Here is a 25,545-nt window from a genome sequence, read left to right as displayed (position 1 = left end):
GTTCTTCGGGTAGTCCATGAATACTGGCTCATACCAGTTGCCCCTTGTACCCAGGACTTCTTGCTGGCTAGTTTTCCTTGTGGGGTGCGGAGGACCGAATGTTGCGCTCCAGTGTTGACAAGGAAGTCAACAGGGGTCCCCTCTACTTTAAGAGTTACCCTGGGCTCAGGGAGAGGGTCCGAACCCCAACTGCCCTAATCACTCAGTTCATCTAGCTCTTAAGACTTTTACTCGATCAGTCTTGCTTCCCTTCCCGCCGGCCTTTTTCGGACAATCTTGGGCCCAATGCCCTATCTCCTTGCAGTATGCGCACTGATCTTTCTGCAGCCCCTGCTTCCCCACCTTGGTGGTTCCTTTACCTCCTCTTGAGTCGTCTGCCAGCTGCCGGAGACAGCGGTCTCATTCCTCGGGGGAGTCAGCAGTGGTAGCTAGTAGTATTCTGGCCAAGTCTCGAGTCTGCTTACTGCTGGCAGCCGCCATGGCATGAGCCTGCTTATCCTCAGGAGGCTCCCGGTTATTATATACCTTTTTGGTTACCACCAGTAAGTCCTGCAGACTTTTTTTCTCCTAGTCTATCTATTTTCTGTAATTCTCTTCTAATGTCTATGGCCGATTGGTTTACAAAGGCCATGATAACAGCTGCCTTGCTTTCCGGAGCCTCTGGATCCATGGGGGTATAGGTATGGAATGTCTCCATGATCCATTCTAAAAAGGCAGCCGGAGATTCATCTTTTTCCTGTTGCACATTTCCTACCTTGGCCAAATTGGTTGGCTTCCTAGCAGCCATTCGGAGACCCCCCATTAGAGTCTGGCGGTAGACCCGGAGCCTCTCCTTACCTTCTGTCGTGTTGAAATCCCACTTGGGCCGAGTTAAGGGGAAGGAGGCATCTATCTGAGCCTGGTTGGTGGTGGGATTCCCATCTGCGCCCGGAACTAGTTTTCGGGCCTCATTGAGGATTCTTTCTCTCTCCTCAGTCGTAAACAGCACCTGCAAAAGCTGCTGGCAATTGTCCCACGTGGGCTGATGAGTAAAAAGAACAGAGTCTAATAAATCAATAAGCCCTGCTGGTTTCTCAGAAAACTTAGGATTCTGAGCTTTCCAATTATAGAGGTCACTAGTGGCAAAAGGCCAATAGTGATGGGGCTGATTCCCCTCCACGTCTGGGGGTCTGGTGGCTCGCAGGGGCAGAGTAGTGGAGTCGGATTGCTCCCTCTGAGCCCTTTGTCTGGTAAAGGGCGGGCTTCCCACTGGAGCATTTCCGCCTCCTGCTCTTGGAACAGTGTCTGCCTCCCCCGGAGGGGGAGGATGGTGTTCCTCCAGCATCCTAGGGGGGTTATACGGGGGAGGAAAAATTAATTCTTCCTCAGTCCCCCCCTTGTAGGACACGGTAGAAGGGTACTGAAGGCTGGGTAAGACTTTTCTTGTTCTCCTTCTTCTCTGTCCCCTGCAAAGCAAGAATGGGTTTCGGCTCCGGAGGGCGTGGAGCTAGGAAGGGCTTAAGCCAAGAGGGTGGGTCTTCTACAAGGTCCTGCCAAGTGATAATGTAAGGGAGCTGATCAGGATGGCCCGTCTTAGGCCAAGAGATGATACCCCTGACTCGGTGGATGGTAGGGAGGTAGAAGATTCCCTCTGGCGGCCATCCGACATTGAAAGCTGGCCACTCGCTAGAACAAAAAACCTGCCACCGACGCTTTCGGACTTCCACACTGAGGTTGTTAGCTCTTCCCCTGACATCCTTAAAGTGATCAGTAGAGGAGTAGTCTGAGTCTGTCCCATAACGTCCGTCCAGTAAGTCCACAGAACAAAACAGAGAAACACAGAAACAGACAAACAGCCCCTAGAAAGTCTTCCAACTCCGTGGAAGCAAAACTGAAAGCTAGACGACGGCCTCACACCGACTGGCGGGAGTGACCCGCCTCGTCTCAGATCTTTGAGGGGAATCCACGTCCCTCCAGAAGGGAGTATCGGAACGTCTTCCGAAACTCCCGGCCCGTGGTCCTCCCATGTGTCCACTTAGACCGCGCCGGGCACTACCAGAATTTCAGAAATGAGCTCACACAGAAGAGACAGGGAATGAACAGTCACTAACCGTGGCCAGTCAGGCTCTCTGGGTCGGGGGCCCCTCGGGGGTCTTGGGGACCCCGGATGAGCCCCCAAATGTTATGCCCAGAATTCGTGATCCCCAAAGACCACCAGGGAGCCGAGTCCGATGCAAAAGCTAAGAGCCTTTATTTGAGCTAGCTCGAGCTCAATCCCCTACCTGCACCGACGCAGCGATGAGATGCCAGAGAGAGAGCACGAGTTTCAAAAAGCACAAAGGTTTTATAGGGATCTAGGGACAGTTGGTGGGGGTAATGGTCATGCCCTTAGCCGATTGGCTGGGGAAGGTTCAGAGTCCCGATGCGCAGGTTGCCGGGCATGGTTTGAACGGGAAGTTTGAAGGGGTGAGCGGGAAGTTACTCAAGGAGGCGTGGTCTGAAGTTTGAGCGGGAATTTCTTTCTGCAGTTTTCCTGGAAAGGGGGCCATGTCGGGGACAGTCACTCAAGATGGAGGACACAGAACAAAATGGAGTCGGCCAGCCTAGGTCCTCTCTTTCACTCACCTCTCTCTTAAATAATAGAATTTATTAAGCACACTATATCCCAAGCGCTATGCAAAATATCTTATAACACATTTGCTTACTAAGAGTTAACCCCACAAGAAGTGCTTGGCCATGCATAAGAATCAGTCTTCAGTGAATGTCAGACTTTTCCTGAGAGGATCGCTTTAAGGACCATTAGGAAATTCAACACTCCTCTAAGCAGGGTGACCAACTGTCCCATATCGCCCAGTATTGAGGGGGTTTCCTGGGATGCAGGACTTTCAGTGCTAAAACCAGGATGAGTCAGTTACTCCACTCCTAGGAATAGCAGAGGTTGCCACCAAATATAAAAGTTGATTCCGGATACATTATCCTTGTTGAAATTCAAGATGGGTGCTCTGAGATCCAGATTTTTAAATTTTTGATGTCACAAAACATAAATTCTAGTTCATGAAGAAAAAAAAAAAAGAAACTCGTCCAAGAAAGGAGAGTGGGTTTTTTATTAGAAAAGGAATTATAGCATGGAATCGAAACTCTTAGTATATAGACAGACTTGGATTTCCATCCCTGTTTTGCTGCTTGATAGTTATGTGAATTTGGGCAAGTGGTTAATCTTCAATATCTTTATCAATCAGGATGCTAGTAGCTATCTCATTAGGTTGTTAATGAAAACTTAAAAAGGTAGTGATGCATCTGAAGCTCATAGCCCAGTACCGGAGGCACGTATGGTAAGCAGTTATCAGCTGCTATCAATAGGCTAAACCTTGGTCTCCTATTTGAGTACTCCTTTAACTAGACTCCCATGGATCTTCTCCAGAGCCACATTTCCTTTGTGTGTGTCTGTCTTTCAAAAAGAATTTACAGAAGCCAAGTCTGGCTTGATACAATAACGTCTTTCTAAAGAAAATAAAGAGTATTCTTCCATTTGCTTCCCCTTGGGAAAATAGTATTTATGAACAGTAACTATACAATAAGCATTTCTGTAGGAAGCATTTTACAAGGCATTGACTCACCCAATTCCCACAACCCTCTGATCTGCACACTATTATTTCTTTTGAAAGAGGAGGATCCTGAAGCTCGGAGATTTCATGTAACTAGCCCAAGGTCACCTGGCATGACCAGGCCAGTAATCAAATCCCGTCCATCCAGTTCTGAACCCTCTTTCTTTAATGCTCTAGAAACCCAATGGGGTAACTGCGCAACTGTACTTTGGGAGGGAAGGAGGGCAAGGCTCAAGAAACTTCTTGAGGTGACCCCAACAAGGTCCTGGAAAAATGAACAGGCAAGCACCAGGCGGGAAAAGGGGGAGCATTTCAAATGGAGGTAACAAAGGCAAAAGCAGGGAGGTCAGAACTGCAAATCCCTCCACCTTTTTTTCCCCCCTCTTGAGAGCGGGGGTTGGGGATTCAAGTGCGGACTTCGGGTGCAAAAACCCTTGGTTCGCCCAATATCCACTCGCCTCTCTCCTCGCCCCAGTTTGGCTCCCTGCACCCCAACTTCCCGGCCCCCTCGTCCCTTTCCGGGATAAAAGCCCGGAGGAGCTACCGACCGGAAACTGGCAGGGAGGCTGGGGGAGGAGGGGCGTGTGTGGGGCCGAGAGACACAGACCTGGCCGCGCAAGGCAGGGAGGTGGGACCCAACGTCATACCCACGTGAGTTCGCTCTTTTTTCACCCTCGGCCCGCCCACTGTCCTTCCGGCCGTATTGTGACCCTGGAGAGCAACGCACCTAAGACCCAGGAAGCGGCGCACGGGGCCGTCGCCCGCCACCTCACCCGCACGCCGGCTGGAGCAACCGTTACTAACCACTGCGACTGCGCCTGCGCTGGCCCCGGCTGACGCGCGAGGAAGCCAGGCCAGAGCCTGGGAGGTGCGGAGGTAGGCCGGGGGTTGGGCCTCTTTTCACCAATATAAAAAGAGGAACGGGGAACCACGTGTCCACAAGATACCAATCATATTTCCTACTCTGAAATCCCTCCGGGGGGGGGGGGGGGGGGGGGGGGAAAAGGGGGGGGGGGGGGGTTGGTGCAGGATCACGTGATCTGAAAAGGTAAATAGAGCCACGTGGTTTTTCCTGGACTGCTGCAAACCTTGGCGCCAAGATGTACCCTCGTTGAACAATTACTTAATGAACGTGTGTGACGTGCTAAGCACTGTGATGATACTGCGGCTGCTGAGATATAATCGCTACTTCAGAACGCTCCCAATTAAGTTTGTTTATGTATTCATTTATTTTTTTTTTAATTTATTTTGAGAGAGAAAGAGCTCGCGCAGGATTGCGGGAGAGGCAGAGAGAGAGAGAGAGCGAGAGCCCCAGCAGACTCTGCACTGTGATCGAGGAGCCCGATGTGGGGCTCCAACCCATGAATGGCGAGATCATGACCTGAGCGGAAACAAATCAAGAATTTAACGCTTAACCACCTGGGCCACCCAGGTGCCCCTTATGTATTCATTTCAGTCTCAGCCACTGTACTAGTGTTTCCCGTATTACATTTCCTTTAATGAGTACCCATCAGATGCTCATGAAAAGATTGCTAAAGGAATTTGTTTTCTCTCTCCCTCAGCCCTTGGGGTAATGAAAAAGAGGTAGGTTTTTACCTACGAGGATAGATTATATATTTTGATCTGGCAATAATCAGTGGCTAATCATTATTCAGGTCTTAACGGTGTTCACTTCCTAGAAATATCCCTGTCATTCAACGTCCAAGGCTAAAACTAATGATGCTTACAAAGAACTAGGAAGAGACTTAGTCATGTTGCATAGACAGAGGATAAAACAATATGCAAACGTGAGGCTTTTCAACAAAGTGCTTTATTGGAGGACACAGGGTAAAGTGAAGGGCATGAGGTGGGTGGAGATGATGCTCTCCAGAGGTGACACTCAATTCTTACAGTACTTCTTGGTGTCCAGGTTCTTGTGCTCCTTGTTATATGGGGCCTTTGAAAAGCAGATGGCAGCATTGCGGTCACAGTTGCAGATGAAGGCCTCACAGGGTTTGTTTTCATCTGGAAAAGAGCAAGAGGAGAGGACTGAGCCAAGGTAGATCCTGCTTTGTCCAGTCTGGAGGGAAGGAAGAATTAACTGGAATAAATAATGGCCATTACATTCATACAAATTTGGGTTTGATAGATTAAGCAAATAAAAATACCAGAATTTCAGAAAAACAAAAAAAAATTGCAATGTTTGGAATGTAGAATAAAAAATGTTCATTGTCTATCTGAAAGTCAAATTTAATTGGACAACATGTGTTTACTCTGGCAATCCTAGGTGTGATCGATGCTGTTAGGAAAGTCCTATCTGTTTCACATCCCTAAATGAGCTCTTATAACCCACAGAGCTATAGATCTTTGATAACATAGGCAAGAAATTTATAAACAATATGGAAAACACTAAAACATATACTCGAAGCAGCAAAGTATTGTGCATATAAACTTAGTGAAGTTTAGCAAGCAAATTTCTCTACTTTAAAACACATTTAAAAAATTACAGAACAGGGGCACCTGGGTGGCTCAGTTGGTTAAGCGTCCGACTTCAGCTCAGGTCAATGATCTCACGGTTTGTGAGTTTGAGCCCCGAGTCAGGCTCTGTGCTGACAGCTCAGAACCTGGAGCCTGCTTTGGATTTTGTCTCCTTCTCTCTCTGCCCCTCCCCACTTATACTCTGCCTCTCAAAAATAAATGAATGTAGAAAATTTTTTTAAATAAAAATAAAAATTGCAGAACATTCTTACAGTAGAATATTATACAGATATTTAAAACAATTAAGTACACCTATATGTGGAAATGTTTCCAAGATATTTTATTAAAGGAAAATGAAGGGCAATGCATCTAACTAGTTATCTTGGGTAGCAGGATTATAGGCACCTTCCACCTTCCATGATATATTTCTGTAGAGTTTGAAATTACACTACTTTGGCCTTGTTTATTTTTATAGCCAAAAGAAACAACAATGATAACTTTTAAAATGCATTTCAAATTTGTTATCTATAATTTAATTATGTACTTCTGCTTACGTTCAATAATCTTATTAAAGTTTTGTTCCTCTCTGATCCTTTTTTTTTTTTTAAGAGAGAGAGAGAGAGAGAGAGAGAGAGAGTGAGTGGGGGAGAGGGGCAGAGGTCATGATCCCAGGGTCATGGGACTGAGCCCCGCTTTGGGCTCTGCACTGAGCATGGAGCCTGCTTAAGATTCTTTTTCTCTCCCTCTGCCCCTCTCTCCTATTTGCATTCTCTCTCTAAAAAAAAAATAATAAGTAAATTAAAAAAATAAAAGGGAAGGCTGCACAGAGAAAGCAACATTTGAAGTCCTGGAATGAGACTTCACATGGGAAGTGTTTCATGCAGAAGGAACAAAGGACTTGAGGTGGGCACGTGCCTAGATATGATTAAAACGATAAAAACGTTATTCCAAGGATAAGCACAAATGAACACAGAGCTATGAAATCATTTATTCCTTAAGATGGTGGGATTCCTGGGGCGCTTGAGTGACTCCATCGGTTAAGCATCTGATGCTTGATTTCGGCTCAGGTCATGATCTCAAGTTGCTGCATCAGATCAGGCTCTGTGCTGACAGCATGCTTGGGATCCACCCCCCCCCCCCAAATAAAAAAATAAATAAATAAACTTTAACAGTGCTTTAAAAAAGATGGTGGGATTCCTGGTAACTTTTTTCTTGGCCCTCTGGATTTGAGTTACAGTTATTCCAATGATGTATGTACAGTTTTGGAAAGTGGGACCCGTCTGTGAGTGCATAGAAAAGAGTAGTGAAAATCCAGAATGCTAGCCTAGCATGACAATACTATTCACCTCTGAACTGTCTGCCCTTCAGAACCACCTTCATAAAGGAACACATTTCACCATGAGCTGTGCATAACTTAGTGGTTAAGACCAGAACCTTTGAAATCAGAAACAACTGAGTTCAAATGCTGGCCCTACCACTTACAAGCTCTGTGATTTTGGGCAAGTAGCTATTTTTGAGCCTCAGCTTCCTCACCTGTAAAATGGGATTAATAAAACATATATATGCTCAGCGTACTCCCTGGTATGTAATAAGAAACTAATAAATGGTAGTTCTAAGCTCCTTTCATGAAATAACGAAGCTATATAGCATGGCAGTTAAGAACAGAGACCTTGGAGCCATATAAACCTGTTCAAAACCAGACACCCCAGGGTGTCTGGGTGGCTCAGTTGGTTAAGCATCTGACTCTTCATTTTGGCTCAGGTCATGAATTTACAATTTGTGACATGGAGCCCCTATAGGCTCCTTGTAGGACTCTGTGCTGGCAGTGCAGAACCTACTTGGGATTCTCTCTCTCCCTCTCTCTCTGCCCCTCTCCCGCATTCTATCTCTCTCTCTGTCTCTCAAAAACAAAAACAAAAACCCCCAGAAAAACCCAAATGGGGCGCCTGGGTGGCTCAGTCGGTTAAGTGTCTGACTTCGACTTCTGCTCAGGTCATGATCTCGTGGTTTATGAGTCCGAGCCTGCAACAGGCTCTGTGCTGACAGCTCAGAGTCTGGAGCCTGCTTAGGATTCTATGTCTACCTCCCTCTCTGCCCTTCCTCTGCTCACACTCTGTCTCTCTCAAAAATAAAATAAACATTAATTTAAAAATTTCAAAAGTTCTGAAACTGCTAAAAAAAAAAAAAAAAAGCCCCAAACAGTGGGTGCCCAGTTTCCTCATCTGTCAAACAAGTATAATAATAATACCTATCTCATAGGATTGTTGCCAGGATTAAAGGAGACACAGCTTGGCACCAAGGCGATCAATAAATGGTGGATATCATTACTATTATTTCTTCCACAAAGGAGTTAACCTACCGCTGCAGGTGATCTCAGATCCAGAGCATGAGTATGAGTAGGTTTTGGTGTAGGGGTTGTCCAGGAGGAATTTACAGCTGTCCAGTTTCTTGGCTCGTGAGTAGCAGTGGTCGTGTGTCTGGCAACACCTAAAGAGTGGGGGAAGGACAGAGCTCAGGCAGGGGCAGGGCAGCAGGGCAGGCTCATTAAGGGGAATGATTTAGCTGACATGCTCCGGAAGATATTTATCCTGTGGCTTGAAAAATGTAAGTCCTTTTATCGTGTTTATTGAAGGCGATTTAAAAATGGGTTGCAGGAATATCGTACAATCACGTATGTGTTCTGAAGATGCAGTGAGAGTCTTAACCACTGCTGGAAGAGGACAGTCCAATCGACGCTGTGGTGTTTTGTGATGCAATATTCTGCCACTAGAGGGCAGCAGCATCCACTATTGCTTGACCTCAACCTTCCGCCTTTGCTCCTAACCGAGAGCACTGGATTCAGGGGCCTCTTGGAGCATTTTTGTTTATACAAGAGTTTAAAATATGTTACCCTTAGCAAATATGCAAATCCATTTTCTGTGCCTCCTCGTGAGATCCTTGGCTTGTGCCCTCCCCCCACCGCACGGGCACTCCCCTCTCCCTGCCGATCACTCACTTGTCCAGTTCATCCACAGGCGTGCCGGATCCACCCAGGCCACAGTAGCAGCCGTAGTCGGTGTAATCCCTCACGGGGTCACTCTCGGGGATCGTACACTTGATCATGTTGCGGAACTGCCACACTGCCCGCGGGCTGACGCCCCCCTCAGCAGCACCCACTGCAAGAAAACACAGCCAGAGTTTAAATCCATCCTGACTGGCTCTGCCAGCGCCCAGGGGCCCCACTGCCTCCTGCCTGCTCTCTGGCCCCACGCTGCCTTTCACCACTCCAGCTGCCTCCTCGGAAGAGAGCTGGACACAGAAACCTGGTAATGTAAATGAGGATTTTTTCTTTTTATAAAGCTTTTTAAAGATATTTTTTTATAGAGGGGCGCCTGGGTGGCTCAGTCGGTTAAGCGTCCGACTTCAGCTCAGGTCACGATCTGACAGACCGTGAGTTCGAGCCCCGTGTTGGGCTCTGGGCTGATGGCTCAGAGTCTGGAGCCTGCTTCCGGTTCTGTGTCTCCCTCTCTGTCTGCCACTCCCCCATTCATGCTCTGTCTCTCTCTGTCTCAAAAATAAACGTTAAAAAAATATATTTTTTATCGAGATAAAATTCACATAACAAAATTCACCATTTAAACACTTAAAATGGACATTTCATGGGCACCTGGGTGGCTCAGTCAGTTGAGTGTCAGACTTGGACTTAGGTCATGATCTCAGGGTTTGTGGGTTCGAGCCCTGCACTGGAATAGCTGCTGTCAGTGCAGCGCTGGCTTCTGATCCTCTGTCGCCCCCCCCCCCCCCCCCCCGCCTTTCTCCCCTCTCAAGCGCGCTTGCGCACTCTCAAAAATAAATAAAAAATAGTTTTAAAAATGTACATTTCTGTGGTTTTTAGTATATTCACAGAGTTGTGGAACCATCACCACTAAATCTAGAACATTTTCATCACCCCCAAAAGAACATCCTGTTCCCATTAGCATTCCTTCCCCTTTTCCCCTCTCCCCTCTGGCAACCAGTAAACTCTATGGATTTTCCTATTATGAACACTTCATGTAAATGGAATCATACAGCATAATTTTTTTTTAAGTTTACCAGTCCTTTTTTAAAAAAGTTTATTTATTTTGAGAGAGATAGAGCATGAGAGCAGAGGAGAGACAGACAGAGGGAGAAAGAGAATCCCAAGAAGGCTCTGCACTATCAGCACATAGCCTGGAAGCCGGGCTTGAACTCACAAACTGTGAGATCATAATCTGAGCCGGAACCAAGAGTCTGATACTTAACCTACGGAGCCACCCAGGCACCCCTAGCACAATGTTTTTGATGTTCATCCACATTATAACATATATCAATACTTCATTCCTTTTATAGTTGAATAGTATTCCACTGTGTGGAGAGACCGCATTTATCACTTGATAGACATTTGGGTTGTTTATACTTTTGGGTTCTCATGAATAGTGCTGCTATTACCAGTTGTGCACTAGTTTTTGTGTAAACATATGTTTTCTATGAGGTCCCCATTATTTATCCAGCAAATATTTATTGAGCACCAATTATGGGCCAGTCACTGCTGTAGGAACTGAAATACATCAGTGAGCAAATAGAAAATCTGTAACCTCATTGAGTTTATAAAGCTCAATGCTTTTGAGTTTATAAAGCTCCCTAGTAGGGTAGAAAAACAGTAAGCAATAAATGAAATAAATAAGGAAATCGGATCCTTTGTTAGAGCTCCAGGCTCTGAGCATGGTAAGGGGAATCTAAAATGGGTTAGGTGGGAGGGGCGCCCGGGTGTCTCAGTGGGTTAAGTGTCCCACTTCAGCTCAGGTCATGATCTTGCAGTTTGTGGGTTCAAGCCCCGTGTCGGACTCTGTGCTGACAGCTCAGATCCTGGAGCCTGCTTCAGATTCTGTGCCTTCTCCTCTCTCTGCCCCTCCCATGCTCTGTCTCTCAATAATAAATAAACATTTTTAAAAAAATTTTTAATTAAAAAAAAATAAAATGGGTTAGTTGGGAGGCGCCTGGGTGGCTCAGTCCATTAAGCATCCGACTCTTGACTTCAGCTCAGGTCATGATCTCACGGTTCCTGAATTTGAGCCCCATGCTGGGCTCTGTGCTGACAGCACTGAGCCTGCTTGGGATTCTCTCTCTGTCCCTCCCCCATTCATGTGCGTGTGCATGCTTGCTCTCTCTTTCTCTCTCAAAATAAATAAACTTTAAAAAAAGGATGGGTTAGGTGGGGATGTGGCGGGGTTGAGATGGGGCAGGAGCATAAAGAGGCCTGTGTGGCCTTCCATCCTCAACAGGACAAGCTCTCTTCTGCCTCAAGGCCCACACACCTGCCATTCCCTCTGACTGGCACACTTTGTCATCTTTTTTTTTTTTTTCAAATGTTTATTTATTTTTGAGAGAGAGACAGAGACAGTGCAGTAGGGGGAAAGACAGAAGGAGGGAGACATAGAATCTGAAGCAGGCTCCAGGCTCTGAGCTGTCAGCACAGAGCCCGATGTGGGGCTGGAACCCACGAACTGGGAGATTATGATCCCAGCGGAAGTCGGATGCTTAACCTAGCTACCCAGTCGCCTTGACCTGTCATCTTTTCAAAAGGCTGGAGGATCTTGTTTTAAATGCCACCTCTTCTTTCTTGACCACCTAAGCCAAGTGGCTCCTCTGCTACCATTTTTCTTTATGTTGTTTGCTTCACAGTACCTATAGCAGTCTGTATCTGTCATTTATTTATGCCTCCCTCTCACTGGACCATAAAGTCAAGGACAGGCCTCAGGGCTTTTGTACCCCAGGGTCTGACACATAGTAGGTGCTCAATAAGTATCTATTAAATAAGTTTTTAAAAAGTCTTCTTGTAGCTGAGTGCCTGCCCAAACCAGGCACAAGGCTTGGCACAGCAGACTCAGGAGGCAGGACCCCTTCACATTTTCAGGGCCAGCCCCTGTGAGATTTGGGGCCCTGAAGAGGGCGCTACATGATTTTGGGGTCCCATTCACGTGGCCACCAGTATCATCTTTTTGCCCCATGCCTTGCCCTTTCTTCCCTTGATCTGCCGTGCGCACTGGAGCCACTCCATATGCTTATACCCCAGGGCAAAGGGAGGGTGGCAGCTGGTCACGCTCCCCTGTGAGCAGCCTCCACACTGGCAGCAGACAGACAGGAATGGCCTGGCTACCTTGGCCCATCTCCAGACCCCCCTCCCCGCACCCCCGCCTGCTTCCCTGTTTTCTCAGTCTCTGATCCAGCCAGCTCTGCTCTTTGCACAGGCCAGACCTACACAAAGCTAATTTTCATGTGTGTGCCTGTGTGTGTGTGTGGCGGGAGGGGAGGGGAACGCGTCCATCTAGAAGTCCTCAGTCTCAACCCAGAGCCTGATACCTTGGAGGCTCTGATATATCAGTGTTGAATGGATGAATGAGGTGGGATTTGAATTCCAATATATCTGATTCCATGGATTCATTCAATAAATGGCGCAAACAGCTCTATCATTGCTCTCATGGAGCCCATACTTCAATATGGGTGGAGGATAAAAAAGGAGGGGCACCTGGGTGGCTCAGTCGGTTAAGTGTCCGGCTCTTGATGTCAGCTCAGGTCTTTTTTTTTTTTAATATTTATTTTATTTTTGTGTGTGTGTGAGAGAGAGAGAGACACAGAGTGCCAGTGGGGGAGGGGCAGAGAGAGAGGGAGGCACAGAATCCAAAACAAAGCAGGCTCCAGGCTCTGAGCTGTCAGCACAGAGCCCAATGCGGGGCTTGAACCCACGCACTGTGAGATCATGACCTGAGCCAAAGTCAGATGCTTAACCAACTGAGCCCCCTAGGAGCCCCTCAGCTCAGGTCTTGATCTCAGGGTTGTGAGTTCAAGCCCCGTGTTGGTAGAGTTTACTGAAAAAAAAAAAAATTAAAGCTTTAAGAAAAGGGAATGCATCAACAAGAAACAAGATACAAATTGCAGGCAAATGTAGGTGCTGGGAAGACCCCAGGCCAAGGCAATATGGTAGAGGGCAGGTAGGCCCTTCTGAGGAGGGTCATCTGAATCTGGACCTGGAGGTTGGAAAGGTGCCAACTGTGGGGGAATTTGTTATGGGAGCTGTTAAGCCCCATAGAGAGCCCCGAAAAAAGCCTCCAAGGCTGGCCAGCCTTGTGACCTGTGACCCCCATTCCAGAGAAGTGAGACTCACCTACCTGTAAGCAGAGCAGCCAGCACAAGGAATTTCATCCTGTTAAGTTGCCGAGCAAGAGAAAGGACTAAAGCCACCTACTGCCTCTCTCTTTATACCCATACCATGTCTCCAAGATAAGGCTGTAGTGTTTGCTTTGCTCCCAACCTGCTCTGAATTGGCCTTGAACCTGTCTGTTGCAGGAATAACCTTTACCGACGAGCAAGCCCTGCCAGCAAGGGATCATTGGAAAAAGGGGGATATGTGTGGGTCATCGGCATCTTTTAATGGAAGGGATTATTTCTGGAATTTGTATGGCTCAGAATCTTGACCCTCCCCCACCCCTTTGCACTCAGCCCAATTCTATCATTGCCTGCATGTCTTATGGGTCTGAGCTGTGGGTCTCAGTGAATAGTCCCATCAATCATGCATTTAACAGATGAGCAAATGGGTTCAGAGAGGTGAAGTAACTTGCCTGAGGTCACACAGCCATCTAAGGGCGGGGAGCAGGGGCCCACACTTAGGCATGTCTGATTCTTTCTTTTTTTAAGTTTATTTATTTACTTTTGAGGGAGGGAAGGAGGGAGGGAGAGAGAGAAAGGCAGAAAGAGAAGGAGAGAAAGGATCCCAAGCAGGCTGTATGCTGCCAGTGCAGAGCCCGATGCAGGGCTCGATCCCACAACTGTGAGATCATGAACTGAGCTGAAACCAAGAGTTGGACGCTTAACCGGCTGAGCCACCCAGGCGACCCTAGGCATGTCTGATTCTAAGGCACATGTTTTATTTTTCTGCACTACATTAATACCACCCCTCCTTCATTCTCCAGTGTGGGTTTGCAAGGACACCCTGGACTTTGGAGTTCCAAAGACTTGGATCTGACTTGTAGAATGAAAGCGCACATATCAAATGTTTGTATAACATTTTTAAGGAGAAATTCACATAGCATAAAATTAACCATTTTATTTTATTGTTTTTTAAATGTTTTATTTATTTTGTGGGGAACCTGGGTGGCTCAGTCAGTTGAGCATCCGATTTCGGCTCAGGTCATGATCTCATGGTTCGTGAGTTCAAGCCCCGCATCGGGCTCTCCGCTGTCAGCTCATAGCCTGCTTCAGATCCTCTGTCCCCCTCTCTCTCTGCTCCTCCCCCCACCTTGCTCATTCTCTCTCTCTCTTTCTCTCTCAAACATAAACAATAAACATTAAAAAATGTTTTATTTATTTTTGAGAGTGAGTGGGGGAGGTGCAGAAAAGGTGGGGAGAGAGGATCTGAAGGGGGCTCTGTACTGAGAGCAGAGAGCCCAATGCTCACAAACTGTGAGATCATGACCTGAGCCAAAGTCAGACACTCAAATCAACTGAGCCACCCAGTTGCCCCAGCCATTTTTTTTTTTTCAACGTTTTTTATTTATTTTTGGGACAGAGAGAGACAGAGCATGAACGGGGGAGGGGCAGAGAGAGAGGGAGACACAGAATCGGAAACAGGCTCCAGGCTCCGAGCCATCAGCCCAGAGCCCGACGCGGGGCTCGAACTCACGGACCGCGAGATCGTGACCTGGCTGAAGTCGGACGCTTAACCGACTGCGCCACCCAGGCGCCCCCCAGCCATTTTTTTTAAGTTTTTTTTTTAATGTTTATTTTTGAGAGACAGAGTGTGAGTGGGGGAGGGGCAGAGGGAGAGGGAGACACAGAATCCCAAGCAGGCTCCAGGCTTTGAGCTGTCAGCACAGAGCCTGATGCGGGGCTCAAACCCACCAACCACTAGATCATGACCTGAGCTGAAGTCAGACACTCAACCGACTGAGCCACCCAGGTGCCCCTCAACCATTTTATTTTTAAAGTGAACAATCCAGGGGTTCCTGGCTGACTCAGTTTAAAGAATATACGACTATTGATCTCAGGGTTGTTATGAGTTCAAGCCCCATGTTGGGTGTAGAGATTACCAAACCAAACACTTAAAAAAAAAAAGTTAAGTGAACAACTCAGAGACATTTATTACATTCAATGTTGTGCAACCACCCTCTCTGGTTCCAGAACATTTTCATTCTCCCCACCCCTGCAAAGGAAACCCCATACCCCTTAGCAGTCATTCTCTCCCAGCCCCTGGCAACCACTGATCTGCTTTCTGTCTCTATAGATTTACCTATTCTAGACATCTCACATAATATGTTCTTTTTTTTTAAATTTTTTTAATCTTTATTTATTTTTGAGAAAGAGAGAGACAGAGTGTATGCAGGGAAGAAGCAGAGAGAGAGGGAGACACAGAATCCGAAGCAGGCTCCAGGCTCTGAGCTGCCAGCACAGAGCCTGACGCGGGGCTCGAACTCATGAACTGTGAGATCATGACCTGAGCTGAAGTCGGACGCTCAGCCGACTGAGCCACCCAGGCGCCCCTAATATGTTCTTTAAAAAAATTTTTTTAACGTTTATTTATTTTTGAGAGACATGAGAGAGACAGAGACAGAGCATGAGTGGGGGAGGAGCAGATAGAGAGGGAGACACAGAGTCTGAAGCAGGCTCTAGGCTCTGAGCTGTCAGCACAGAGCCTGATGTGGGGCTCAAACCCACCAACCATGAGATCATGATCTGAGCTGAAATCAGACACTTAACAGACTGAGCCACCCAGGTGCTCCTCACATAATATGTTCTATTTTATAATCAGTTTACTTGGTGCTCTCCTACTTAGTACTCACATGATTTCTGCAACAGCCCTGTGAGGTGGGGAGGCAGACCCTATTATTTTTACTTTATGTGTTTATTCATTTACTTACTTTTCCTGAGTAGAGAGTCCCCACATACCCTCCTCCCCCACCTTGCCCTCTCCCATAGGCTTCACCTGTTATTAATATCTTGCATTAGTAACATATCTAACATTAGTAAATGGTATATTTGTTACAATTCATGAACCAACATCGATACATGATTAGTATCAGAAAGGATATTAGTAAAACTCAAGCCCATAGTTTATTCAGATTTCTTTAGTTCTCACCAAATGTCCTTTTCCTGTTCCACGATTCAATCCAAGATAGCGCATTATATTCAGTTGTCATGTCTTTGTAGTCTCCTCTTGGCTGTGATAGCTTCTCAGACTCCCTTATTGTTGATGACCTTGGTAGTTGTGAGGAATTGCAGTCAGGTATATCATAGGATGCCCCTCTGTTACAATTTGTCTGATGTTTCTCTTCTAATCAGAATACAGATTGGTTATAGGTTTGCGGGAGGAAGATCAGAGGTTAAGTGCCACTTTCATCACACTGCCATGTTATGTTTAATCATCTCTTGTCCTGGGATGCATCTTGGCCACATTCCAGATGAGGACACTGAGGCTCAGCCTGAGGTAGGGCTGGAAATGGCCATGCCCAGACGTGAACCCATACCTGCTTCTTCCCGCTGAACCATTTCCTTCTACGCTGGGTAAGGTTATGCCATGTCCGAGTCAGTACAGAATCAACTGGCCTAATTCTAACCCTGTGGCCTCTGCTCAAGCCCTCTAGGATTCCAGCTGTCTATACTTTTCCTTTGAGCATGTACCGGGGCCAAAAGAAGAAGAAATCCGTCTGGAAGGGCTCCCCTAGTTTATCACAAACCAGTAACCCCAGGAAAATTCCTTCAGCTAATGAGATAACACTGAAACAGCTTTTAGTAAACAGATGGGGAAACTGAGGCCCAGCAAGGGCAAGTGATTTGTTTGCTTGGGACTGACTCTTCCCCCACTGGACCCAGGATTTTAAGTCATCCTTTGCTTCATATGTGCCTAAGGGTTTTTTGTTGTTTTTTTTTTTAATGTTTATTTATTTCTGAGACAGAGACAGAGCATGAGTGCGGGAGGGGCAGATAGAGAGGGCGACACAGAATCTGAAGCAGGCTCCTGGCTCTGAGCTGTCAGCACAGAGCCCAATGCGGGGCTCGAACTCACAAACCATGAGATCATGACCTGAGCCGAAGTCAGTCGCTCAACTGACTGAGCCACCCAGGCGCCCCATATGTGCCTAAGGTTTCTACATCTGTCCAGTACGGTAGCCATTAACCACATGTAGCTACTTAAATTCATTACAATTAAATAATATCAAAAATTAGTTTCTTGGGGCCCCTGGGTGGCTCAGTCAGTTAAGTGTCCAACTCTTGATTTCGGCCCAGTTCATAATCTCACGGCTAGTGGGTTCAAGCCCTACATCGGGCTCTGTGCCAACAGCAAGGAGCCTGCTTGAGATTCTCTCTCTCTCCCTTTCTCTGCCCCTGCCCTGCTCGCTCTCTCTCTCTCTCTCTCAAAATAAATAAATAAATAAACATTTAAAAAAATAGTTTCTCAATCCACGTGTGTCTAGTGGCTGCGGTATTGGACAGCACAGATATAGACTATTTCCATCATCACAGAGGGCTCTATTGGACAGTGCTGTTCAGGATGATACACGGACTGTCCCAGTGCCCACCAAGGGGTGGGCGGGGGCTGGGAGAGTAAAGTTAGCTCAGGGCCCCACATCAGCCTGACTGAAGGGTAGGTCTGTTAGCCTCCAGAATGAGTGACAACTGCTTAAGGAAAGGGAAGGCTTGGCCAGCAAAATTCTAAATCCTTCTTGTGTGGGTTCTTTGGGGTCAGAACAAAACAGAGGGCCAAGCACTGCTCCTGGTGGGTCTGAGGAAGGAGGAGAAGTTGGTGCTACAAATCTTCTAAGACTAATAGTATTAACTACCGTTTACTGCAAACTAACTCTACTCCAGGTCCCATGCTAAGAACCTGGCATAAACCTCTGAGATGGGTCCAGTTTCAAACTCCATTTTTTCAGAGAAGATAATTGAGACTCAGAGAGGTTAAGGGACAGCCCCAGTGTCACTCAGCACAACTGAGATGTGAGTTGGATCTGGTGTTTACGATACCACAGTATCGCCTCAGGACCAGGCACGGTGGTAGTGGGTTGGGGGAGTGCTTGAGGGCCCTGAGACCCAAAAGAGGTTTAGTCCTGCCTGCTTCCCTCCTTTTCTCCTCCTTCCTCAACCAGCTGGAGGCCTTCCACAGAGGTGAGCTGGACAAATTCTCAGGTGTATTTCATGCTGGGCAAAGCCCCGGTGGGGGAGGGGTCGTGCTACTAGAACCCTCTCCCCCTGGAAAGAGACGTGCTAAATGTAACAACCCAGACCTCTGCAGGGGACACAGGGTTGGTGGAGGAATGCACCCGGCAGGCACTGAGTACCCCGCCAAGCTCTACATACATTCTTTGTACCATGACCTTATGCTGCACCAGATTCATGCACAGGTGTGTACCACCCAGCCTCTCCCAGCCTGGGAAAAACACACTCTCCAGTGGAAAGAACAGCTAAGCATAGCTTCACGGCTTCTTCAGGTGACAGCATACCCACACTCCAGCAAGGTCACACCTGCCCGGCCCCTGAAGGACAAAGCTCTTGCTTCCAGGAAATGCTTAAAAGCAGCTACCGGCTGCCATGTGCTGAGTGCTTCTATTTGCTTGGCGCTGTGCTGAGAGCTTCACATACGTTGTTTTCCGGCCTAACGACAACCTTCTGACACAGTTATTATCGTGGTCCTCACCTTCCCGATTTTACAGATGATGAAACAGGTTCAGAGACCTTAAGTAACTGGCTCAAAACCACACAGCTAGAAAGGGGTAGGGATAGGATTTGAGCCTGTGTGCACCTGCCTCTTAGTCCAGAGCTCTCGTCAACAGCAACAAAACAGGAACAGCAGCAGCGGCATCGAGTGCTGGGCCAGGAAAGATATGAAGAGCTATACACAGGTTAACCTACGATCAAGTGCCCTTACAGGTGAGCAAATTGAGGCGGTATACCAAAGTTATCTAAACCTTTTTTCTACACGCAGTCCATCCAGAGAATATCTTTATGTATTCTGGATAGTAACCTGTTATCAGATAGATGATTTGCAAATATCTTCTCTCATTCAGTCGGTCACCTTTCACTTTGTTGTGTCCTGTTTTGGGTCGGGGAAGGGACAGAGAGAGAGGGAGAGAAAGAGAATCTTAAGCAGACTCCACACCTAGCGAGGAGCCTCACACAGGGCTCGATCTCACAACTGTGAGATCATGACCTGAGCTGAAATCAAGAGTCAGATGCTCAACCAACTGAGCCATCCAGGCACCCCTGTTGTATCTTTTTTAAGAATTTTTTTAAATGTTTATTTTTGAGAGAGAGAGAGACAGAGTGTGAGTGGAGGAGGGGCAGAGAGAGAGGGAAACACAGAATCCCAAGCAGGCTCCAGGCTCTGAGCTGTCAGCACAGAGCTGGATGTGAGGCTCCAAACCATGAGCCATGAGATCATGACCTGAGCTGAAGTCGAACCCTTAACCGACTGAGCTACCCAGGTGCCCCTTTTAAGTACACAAATGATTCAGTTTGATGTAGTCCTATTTGTCTATTTTTGCTTTTGTTGCCTGTGCTTTTGGTATCATGTCTAAGAAACCATTAACAACTCCAATGCCATGAAGCTTTTCCTCTCTGCTTTCTTCTAGGAGTTCTTCTAGGAGTTTCAGGTCTTACATTTCAGTCTTTAATCCATTTTAAGCTAATTTTTTTTTTTTTTTGAGCAAACTCTACCCCCAACATGGGGCTTGAACTCATGACCCCAAGATCCAGAGTCATATGCTGTAGGGTACGGACAGTAGAGTATGGACTCTTGATCTTGGGCGGGGGGGTTGTGAGTTTGAGCCCCATTGTTGGGTGTAGAGATTAGTTAAAAAAAAAAAAAAGTCACATGCTCTACCAACTGAGCCAGCCAGGTTCTCCTGAGCTAATTTTTTTTTTAATGTTTATTTATTTATTTTTGAGAGAGAGGGAAACAGAGAATCTGAAGCAGGCTCCACACTGTCAGCACAGAGCCCAATGTGGGCTCAAATCCACGAACTGTGAGATCATGATCAGATCTGAAGTCAGCCGCTCAACCGATTGAGCCACCCAAGCACCCCCCCCCACACACACACACCCCGAGCTAATTTTTGTAGATGGCATAGGATAAGGGTCCCAACTTCATTCTTTTTTTAAAAAAATATTTATTTTTTAATTTACATCCAAGTTAGTTATCATATAGTGCAACAATGATTTCAGGAGTAGATTCCTTAATGCCCCTTACCCATCCAACTTCATTCTTTTGCATGTGGATATCTAATTTTTCCAAGACCATTTGTTGAAGACATTGTCCTTTCCACATTGAGTGGCTTTGGCACCTTTGTCAGAGATCATTTGCCCATGTAAGTAAGGGTTTTATTTCTGGGTTCTCTATTCTATTCCATCGATCTATATCTGTCTGTATGCCAACACCTCATTGTTTTGATTACTGTGGCTTTGTAACATGCTTTGAAATCAGGAAGTATGAGTTAACTAACTAGAATTTAAATGAAAACTTGAAACAACAACAAAAAAAGGAAGTGTGAATCCTCCAACGTTTTCAAAATTGTTCAGACTATTCAGGGTTCCTTGAGATTCCATATGAAGTTTTCTTTTTTAATGTTTTTAAATGTTTATTTATTGTTGAGACAGAGAGAGACAAAGCATGAGCAGGAAAGGGGCAGAGAGAGAGAGAAGGGGCAGAGAGAGAGAGGGAGACACAGAATCTGAAGCAGGCTCCAGGCTCTGAGCTGTCAGTACAGAGCCTGACACAGGGCTCAAACTCACGAACCGTGAGATCATGACCTGAGCTGAAGTCAGACACTCAACCCACTGAGCCACCCAGGCGCCCTGAAATACACTTGAGTTTTGAGTGTTGATTTTGTATCATGCAACTTTACTGAGTTAGTTTATTAACTCCAACAGTTTGTGTGTGTGTGTGTGTGTGTGGAATCCTTAGGGTTTTCTACATATAAAATCATGTTATCTATGGACAGAGATAATTTTACTTCTTCCTTTCCAATTTGGATGGCTTTTAGTTCATTTTCTTGCCTCATTGTTCTGGCTAGGACTTACAATACTATGTTGGATAGAAGTGACCAGAGTGGACATCCTTGCCTTGCTCCTAATCTGAGAGGAAAAGCTTTCAGTATGGATTTTGAAAATTTTTGTTTTTAAATGTTTACTTATTATGGGGGGTGGGAGGAGGCGCTAACAGTGCACAAAATGGGAAATAAATTACTTTAAAATAAAATAAAATAAAATAAAAGTTTACTTATTTATTTTGAGAGAGAGAGCCAGAATGAGGAGAGACAGAGAGAGGAGAGAGAGAATCCCAAGCAGCCTCCACACTGTCAGTACAGAGAGCCTGACCTGGGGCTCGATCTCACAACCATGAGATTATAACCTGAGCTAAAATCATGAGTCGGACACTTAAACTGACTGAACCACCCACAATATGAATTTTTTTTAAGATTGTATTTTTTTTTTAATTTTTTTATTTAAAAAACTTTTTTTTTAACGTTTTTATTTATTTTTGAGACAGAGAGAGAGCATGAACAGGGGAGGGTCAGAGAGAGGGAGACACAGAATCCAAAACAGGCTCCAGGCTCTGAGCTGTCAGCACAGAGCCCGCGCGGGGCTCGAACTCACGGACCGCGAGATCATGACCTGAGCCGAAGTTGGCTGCTTAACCGACTGAACCACCCAGGCGCCCCCAAAATTTTTTTTAATATTTATTTTTGACAGAGAGAGAGAGAGAGAGAGACAGAGCATGAGTGGGGGAGGGGCAGAGAGAGAGGGAGACACAGAATTCAAAGCAGGCTCCAGGCTGTCAGCACAGAGCCCAAAGCAAGATCATGACCTGAGCCGAAGTTGGACGCTCAGCCGACTGAGCCACCCAGGCACCTAAGATTTTATTGTTAAGCAATCTCTACACCCAACATAGGGCTTGAGCTCACAACCCTGAGAACCGTCATGCTCCACTGACTGAGCCAGCCAGGCACCTCCTCAGTATGAATTTTTTAAAACATAACTACAATGCCATCATCATACTTAATAAAAATAACGATAATTTTTTAGTATTAATACCCAGACCATTTTTGGAGACCTTTGACTGTCTCAAAATGTCTTTTTACAGTTAGTTTTTCCAAATTATATCCAAATAAGCTACATGTCTTTTTACACGTGAATCAAATATTGTATGAAAGAAGAAAAATAAAGAAAAACAAAACAACTGTGGGATCAAAAGGACTCAGTTTTGAAAAACCACCCTGCCACTCAGCAGCTGTGTGACTTCAGGTAAGATACTCCACATCTCTGAGCTTCTGTTTCCCCCTATGTAGGATGCAAGAGCTGGGACGATTAGAGTGATCAAGCACAGAAAGCACTGAGCACCATGTGTGGCTGTTCGGAGGTTCCCAGAAGGCCTTAGGTAACCCTGGGCTGAGTTTAACTTGACCAAGAGCTCCTTAAGGTGCTGATTCCTATCCCTCCTCTTACCAAACCGTGTCTCCAGTTGCATCTGAGCTCAGCTGAGACTATTTCTCTAATGGAGCACAACCACCAGGGAAGCTGATCTTCCTCAAAGCTCACGCCTTAAGGAATCCAGAAGCTCACCCGAACACTCTCACCTCACCCCTTTCCCCATCCAGCCCCATCGCAAGCCACACCCTTTTTTCAACCTACAGCACCCTGGTCCTCATCCGGTATCTCTTGCCAAGTTGCTCACAGCAGCCTCCTCAACGTCTCCCTGCTCCCCTCCACAATGGCCTCCCTCAGATCAGTTCCCCATTGTATTTCAAATGTAAGCCTGATTCATCACTCTCCCACCCCACTGCCTAAAAGCCTCAATGCCTTCTCAAATGGCTCTTATATAAGAAACAAAACCAGCCTAGAGGCCGAATCTCATCTGCCCCTACCTACCTGTCGAGGTGGAGTGAGGTAGGATACTTTCTACTCCTACCTTCTTTCAGCTCCTTAATGAAGCACTTCATGCTTCTCTTTATTTCAAGGTTTTGCACCTGCTGGTCTCTCCTCCTGGTATGTTTCTCCCACTGCATTGCCTAATTCTTACTCTTTCTCCTTTTTTCTTTTCTTTTCTTTTCTTTTCTTTTCTTTTCTTTTCTTAAATTTTTTTTAACGTTTATTTACTTCCAAGAAAGAGAGACAGAGAGCAAGTAGGGGAGGGGCAGAGAGAGAGGGAGACACAGAATCCGAAGCAGGCTCCAAGCTCTGAGCTGTCAGCACAGAGCCCAACGTGGGGCTCGAACTCAAGAACTGCAAGATCATGACCTGAGCTGAACGAAGTCAGACACTTAACCGACTAAGCCACCCAGGTGCCCATTTTCTTTCTTTTTTTAAAAGTAATTTCTACATCCCAACATGGGGCTCAAACTCAAACCTCAAGATCAAGAATCCAACATCAAGAGTTGTATGCTCTACCGACTGAGCCAGCCAGGTGCCCCTTACTCCTTTTTTTTTTTTTTTTTTTTTTTTAATTTTTTTTTTCAACTTTTTTTTTTAATTTTATTTTTGGGACAGAGAGAGACAGAGCATGAACTGGGGAGGGGCAGAGAGAGAGGGAGACACAGAATCGGAGACAGGCTCCAGGCTCCGAGCCATCAGCCCAGAGCCTGATGCGGGGCTCGAACTCACAGACCGTGAGATCGTGACCTGGCTGAAGTCGGACGCTTAACCGACTGCGCCACCCAGGCGCCCCTACTCTTTTGAATCTCAGTTGTCCTTGACCTCCCCACCCACATAACCCATACTACATCAGTGCTTTAAGGTGACCAGTTGTCCTAGTTTTCCAGGGAATGAAGGGTTCTTGGTACTTGGAGCTTCCTTTTTTCAAATCAGGAAAGTCCCTGGTTGAGTCCCTGGAAAACAGGATGAGTTGGTCGCCCTATCAGGGCCTAACACAGTGTTTTGTGCACAGTCGATGCTAAAGGAGTATTTGTGCACTGCAGTTTCTGGTCCCACTCGGGAGAGGGCAGACACTGCTGAGCTCCAGTCGCGCATTTCCAGGCATCTGGGGCAGCCCAATATTAATAATAGTAACTACTATTTACCAAGCACTTCCTTTGTGCCTTGCCTGGTGTTGAGTCCTCTGCATTTGCCCTCCCATTTAATTCTCAGTCGCCCAAGTTACAGCTAGTGCTTTTTATTGAGGTGAAATTCCCATCACGTAAAGCTAACCATTTTAAAGTGAACGAGTCAGTAGCATTTAGTACATTCAGTGTTGCGCCACCACCGCTCTCCAGTTCCAGAACATGTTTATGACCTCCGAGGCATAAACCTTTAGGCATAGACCTAAAACCATAGACCTTTAACCATTAAGCAGTCCCCCCCCCCATTCTGACCTCCTACCTGCCCCTCCCAATCCGTTTTCTGTCTCCATGGATTCACCTCTTCTGGATATGTCTTAACAATAGAAACTCACAATATGTGGTTTTTACATAGACCTTTATGGCTTCCTTATTCTTTAAGGCTTCTTTTTCCTTTTCCTTTGACACATGACAAAACTGAGGCTCAGAGAGGTTGGGGAACCTGTTCAATGTCCTTCAGCTAGGAAGGGGAAGAGCTGGGTGTTGGAGCCCCCACAGCTAGCCATTTGCTATACCCACACCCCAATCTGAGCTGGTTTCCCAACTTACCTCTTAGGATTCTTTGAGTTAAAGGCAAACTAGAGCAAAGCGTCCAATGCTAAGTTTTATTTTTTTTTAATGTTTATTTTTGAGAGAGACAGAGACAGAGCATGAGTGGGGGAGGGGCAGAGAGAGAGACACACACAGAATCCGAAGCAGGGTCCAGGCCCCCAGCTGTCAGCACAGAGCCCGACACAGGGCTCAAACTCATGAGTGGTGGGATCATGACCTAAGCAGAAGTTGGACACTTAACCAACTGAGCCACCCAGGTGCCCCTTAATTTTTTTTAAATTGTGGTAGAATATACACAAAATTTACTTTTTTTTTTTTTGCCATTTTACGTGTACAATCCAGTGGCATTAATATATTCACAATGTCACACAACCATTACCACTACTATTTCCAAAATGTTTTCAATACCCCCAACAGAAGCTCTGTACCCACTAAGGAATAACTCCAGCTCCCGGTACCCTCTATATGGCATTCTGTCCCTATTATATTCTATGTATCTCATATAAGTGGAACCACACAGTATTTGTCCTTTGTGTCTGGCTTCTTTAATTTAGCATAATGTCTTTTTTTATTTAAAAAAAAATTAATGTTTATTTTTAGAGGGAGACAGAGCGTGAGCAGGGGAGGGGCAGAGAGAGAGGGAGACACATCCGAAGCAGGCTCCAGGCTCTGAGCTGTCAGCACAGAGCCCAACTCGGGGCTCCAACTCATGCTTTCATGAGATCATAACCTGAGCCAAAGTCGGATGCTTAACCAACTGAGCCACCCAGTTGCCCCCATAATGTCTTTTTAAAAAAGATTTTAGTTTTGGGGCGCCTGGGTGGCTCAGGTCATGATCTCACGGTCTGTGAGTTCGA

The 25,545-nt window shown here is 46.3% G+C and overlaps 1 protein-coding gene and 1 long non-coding RNA gene across 3 annotated transcripts in view; both read right to left on the bottom strand.

Moving 5' to 3' along the window:
- The window catches only part of LOC125914103 (uncharacterized), a 29,841-nt gene extending 25,311 nt beyond the window's left edge, over positions 1-4,530 (bottom strand). The window contains exons 1-2 of one of the 2 annotated variants that reach the window (XR_007455198.1): positions 4,312-4,530; positions 838-1,021 (exon numbers count right to left, since the gene is read on the bottom strand). This is a non-coding gene — a long non-coding RNA (uncharacterized LOC125914103). The remainder of the gene's footprint in view (positions 1-837; positions 1,022-4,311) is intronic. The other variant, XR_007455197.1, reaches the window with a different exon arrangement.
- Positions 4,531-5,381: 851 nt separating this feature from the next.
- On the bottom strand, positions 5,382-13,263 carry PLA2G1B (phospholipase A2 group IB). The gene is made up of 4 exons (XM_049619246.1): positions 13,205-13,263; positions 9,037-9,196; positions 8,401-8,528; positions 5,382-5,588 (listed from the first exon to the last, which is right to left on the bottom strand). The coding sequence occupies exons 1-4, from the start codon at positions 13,236-13,238 to the stop codon at positions 5,464-5,466; spliced, it is 447 nt and encodes a 148-aa protein (XP_049475203.1). The 5' UTR covers positions 13,239-13,263; the 3' UTR covers positions 5,382-5,463.
- Between the last annotated feature and the right edge of the window lie 12,282 nt (positions 13,264-25,545).

The sequence above is a fragment of the Panthera uncia genome (assembly GCF_023721935.1).
Source record: "Panthera uncia isolate 11264 chromosome D3 unlocalized genomic scaffold, Puncia_PCG_1.0 HiC_scaffold_8, whole genome shotgun sequence".
Lineage (NCBI taxonomy): Eukaryota > Metazoa > Chordata > Mammalia > Carnivora > Felidae > Panthera > Panthera uncia.
This window is presented reverse-complemented; position numbering and strand designations above follow the sequence as displayed.

Excerpts from the sequence above, each read along its gene's own strand:
- PLA2G1B (XM_049619246.1), bottom strand. The coding sequence starts at position 13,238 with ATGAAATTCCTTGTGCTGGCTGCTCTGCTTACAG. Across the intron at positions 9,197-13,204 it reads GCTGGCTGCTCTGCTTACAG|TGGGTGCTGCTGAGGGGGGC; the intron begins GTAGGTGAGTCT and ends GTTTTCTTGCAG. Across the intron at positions 8,529-9,036 it reads CCTGTGGATGAACTGGACAA|GTGTTGCCAGACACACGACC; the intron begins GTGAGTGATCGG and ends CCCACTCTTTAG.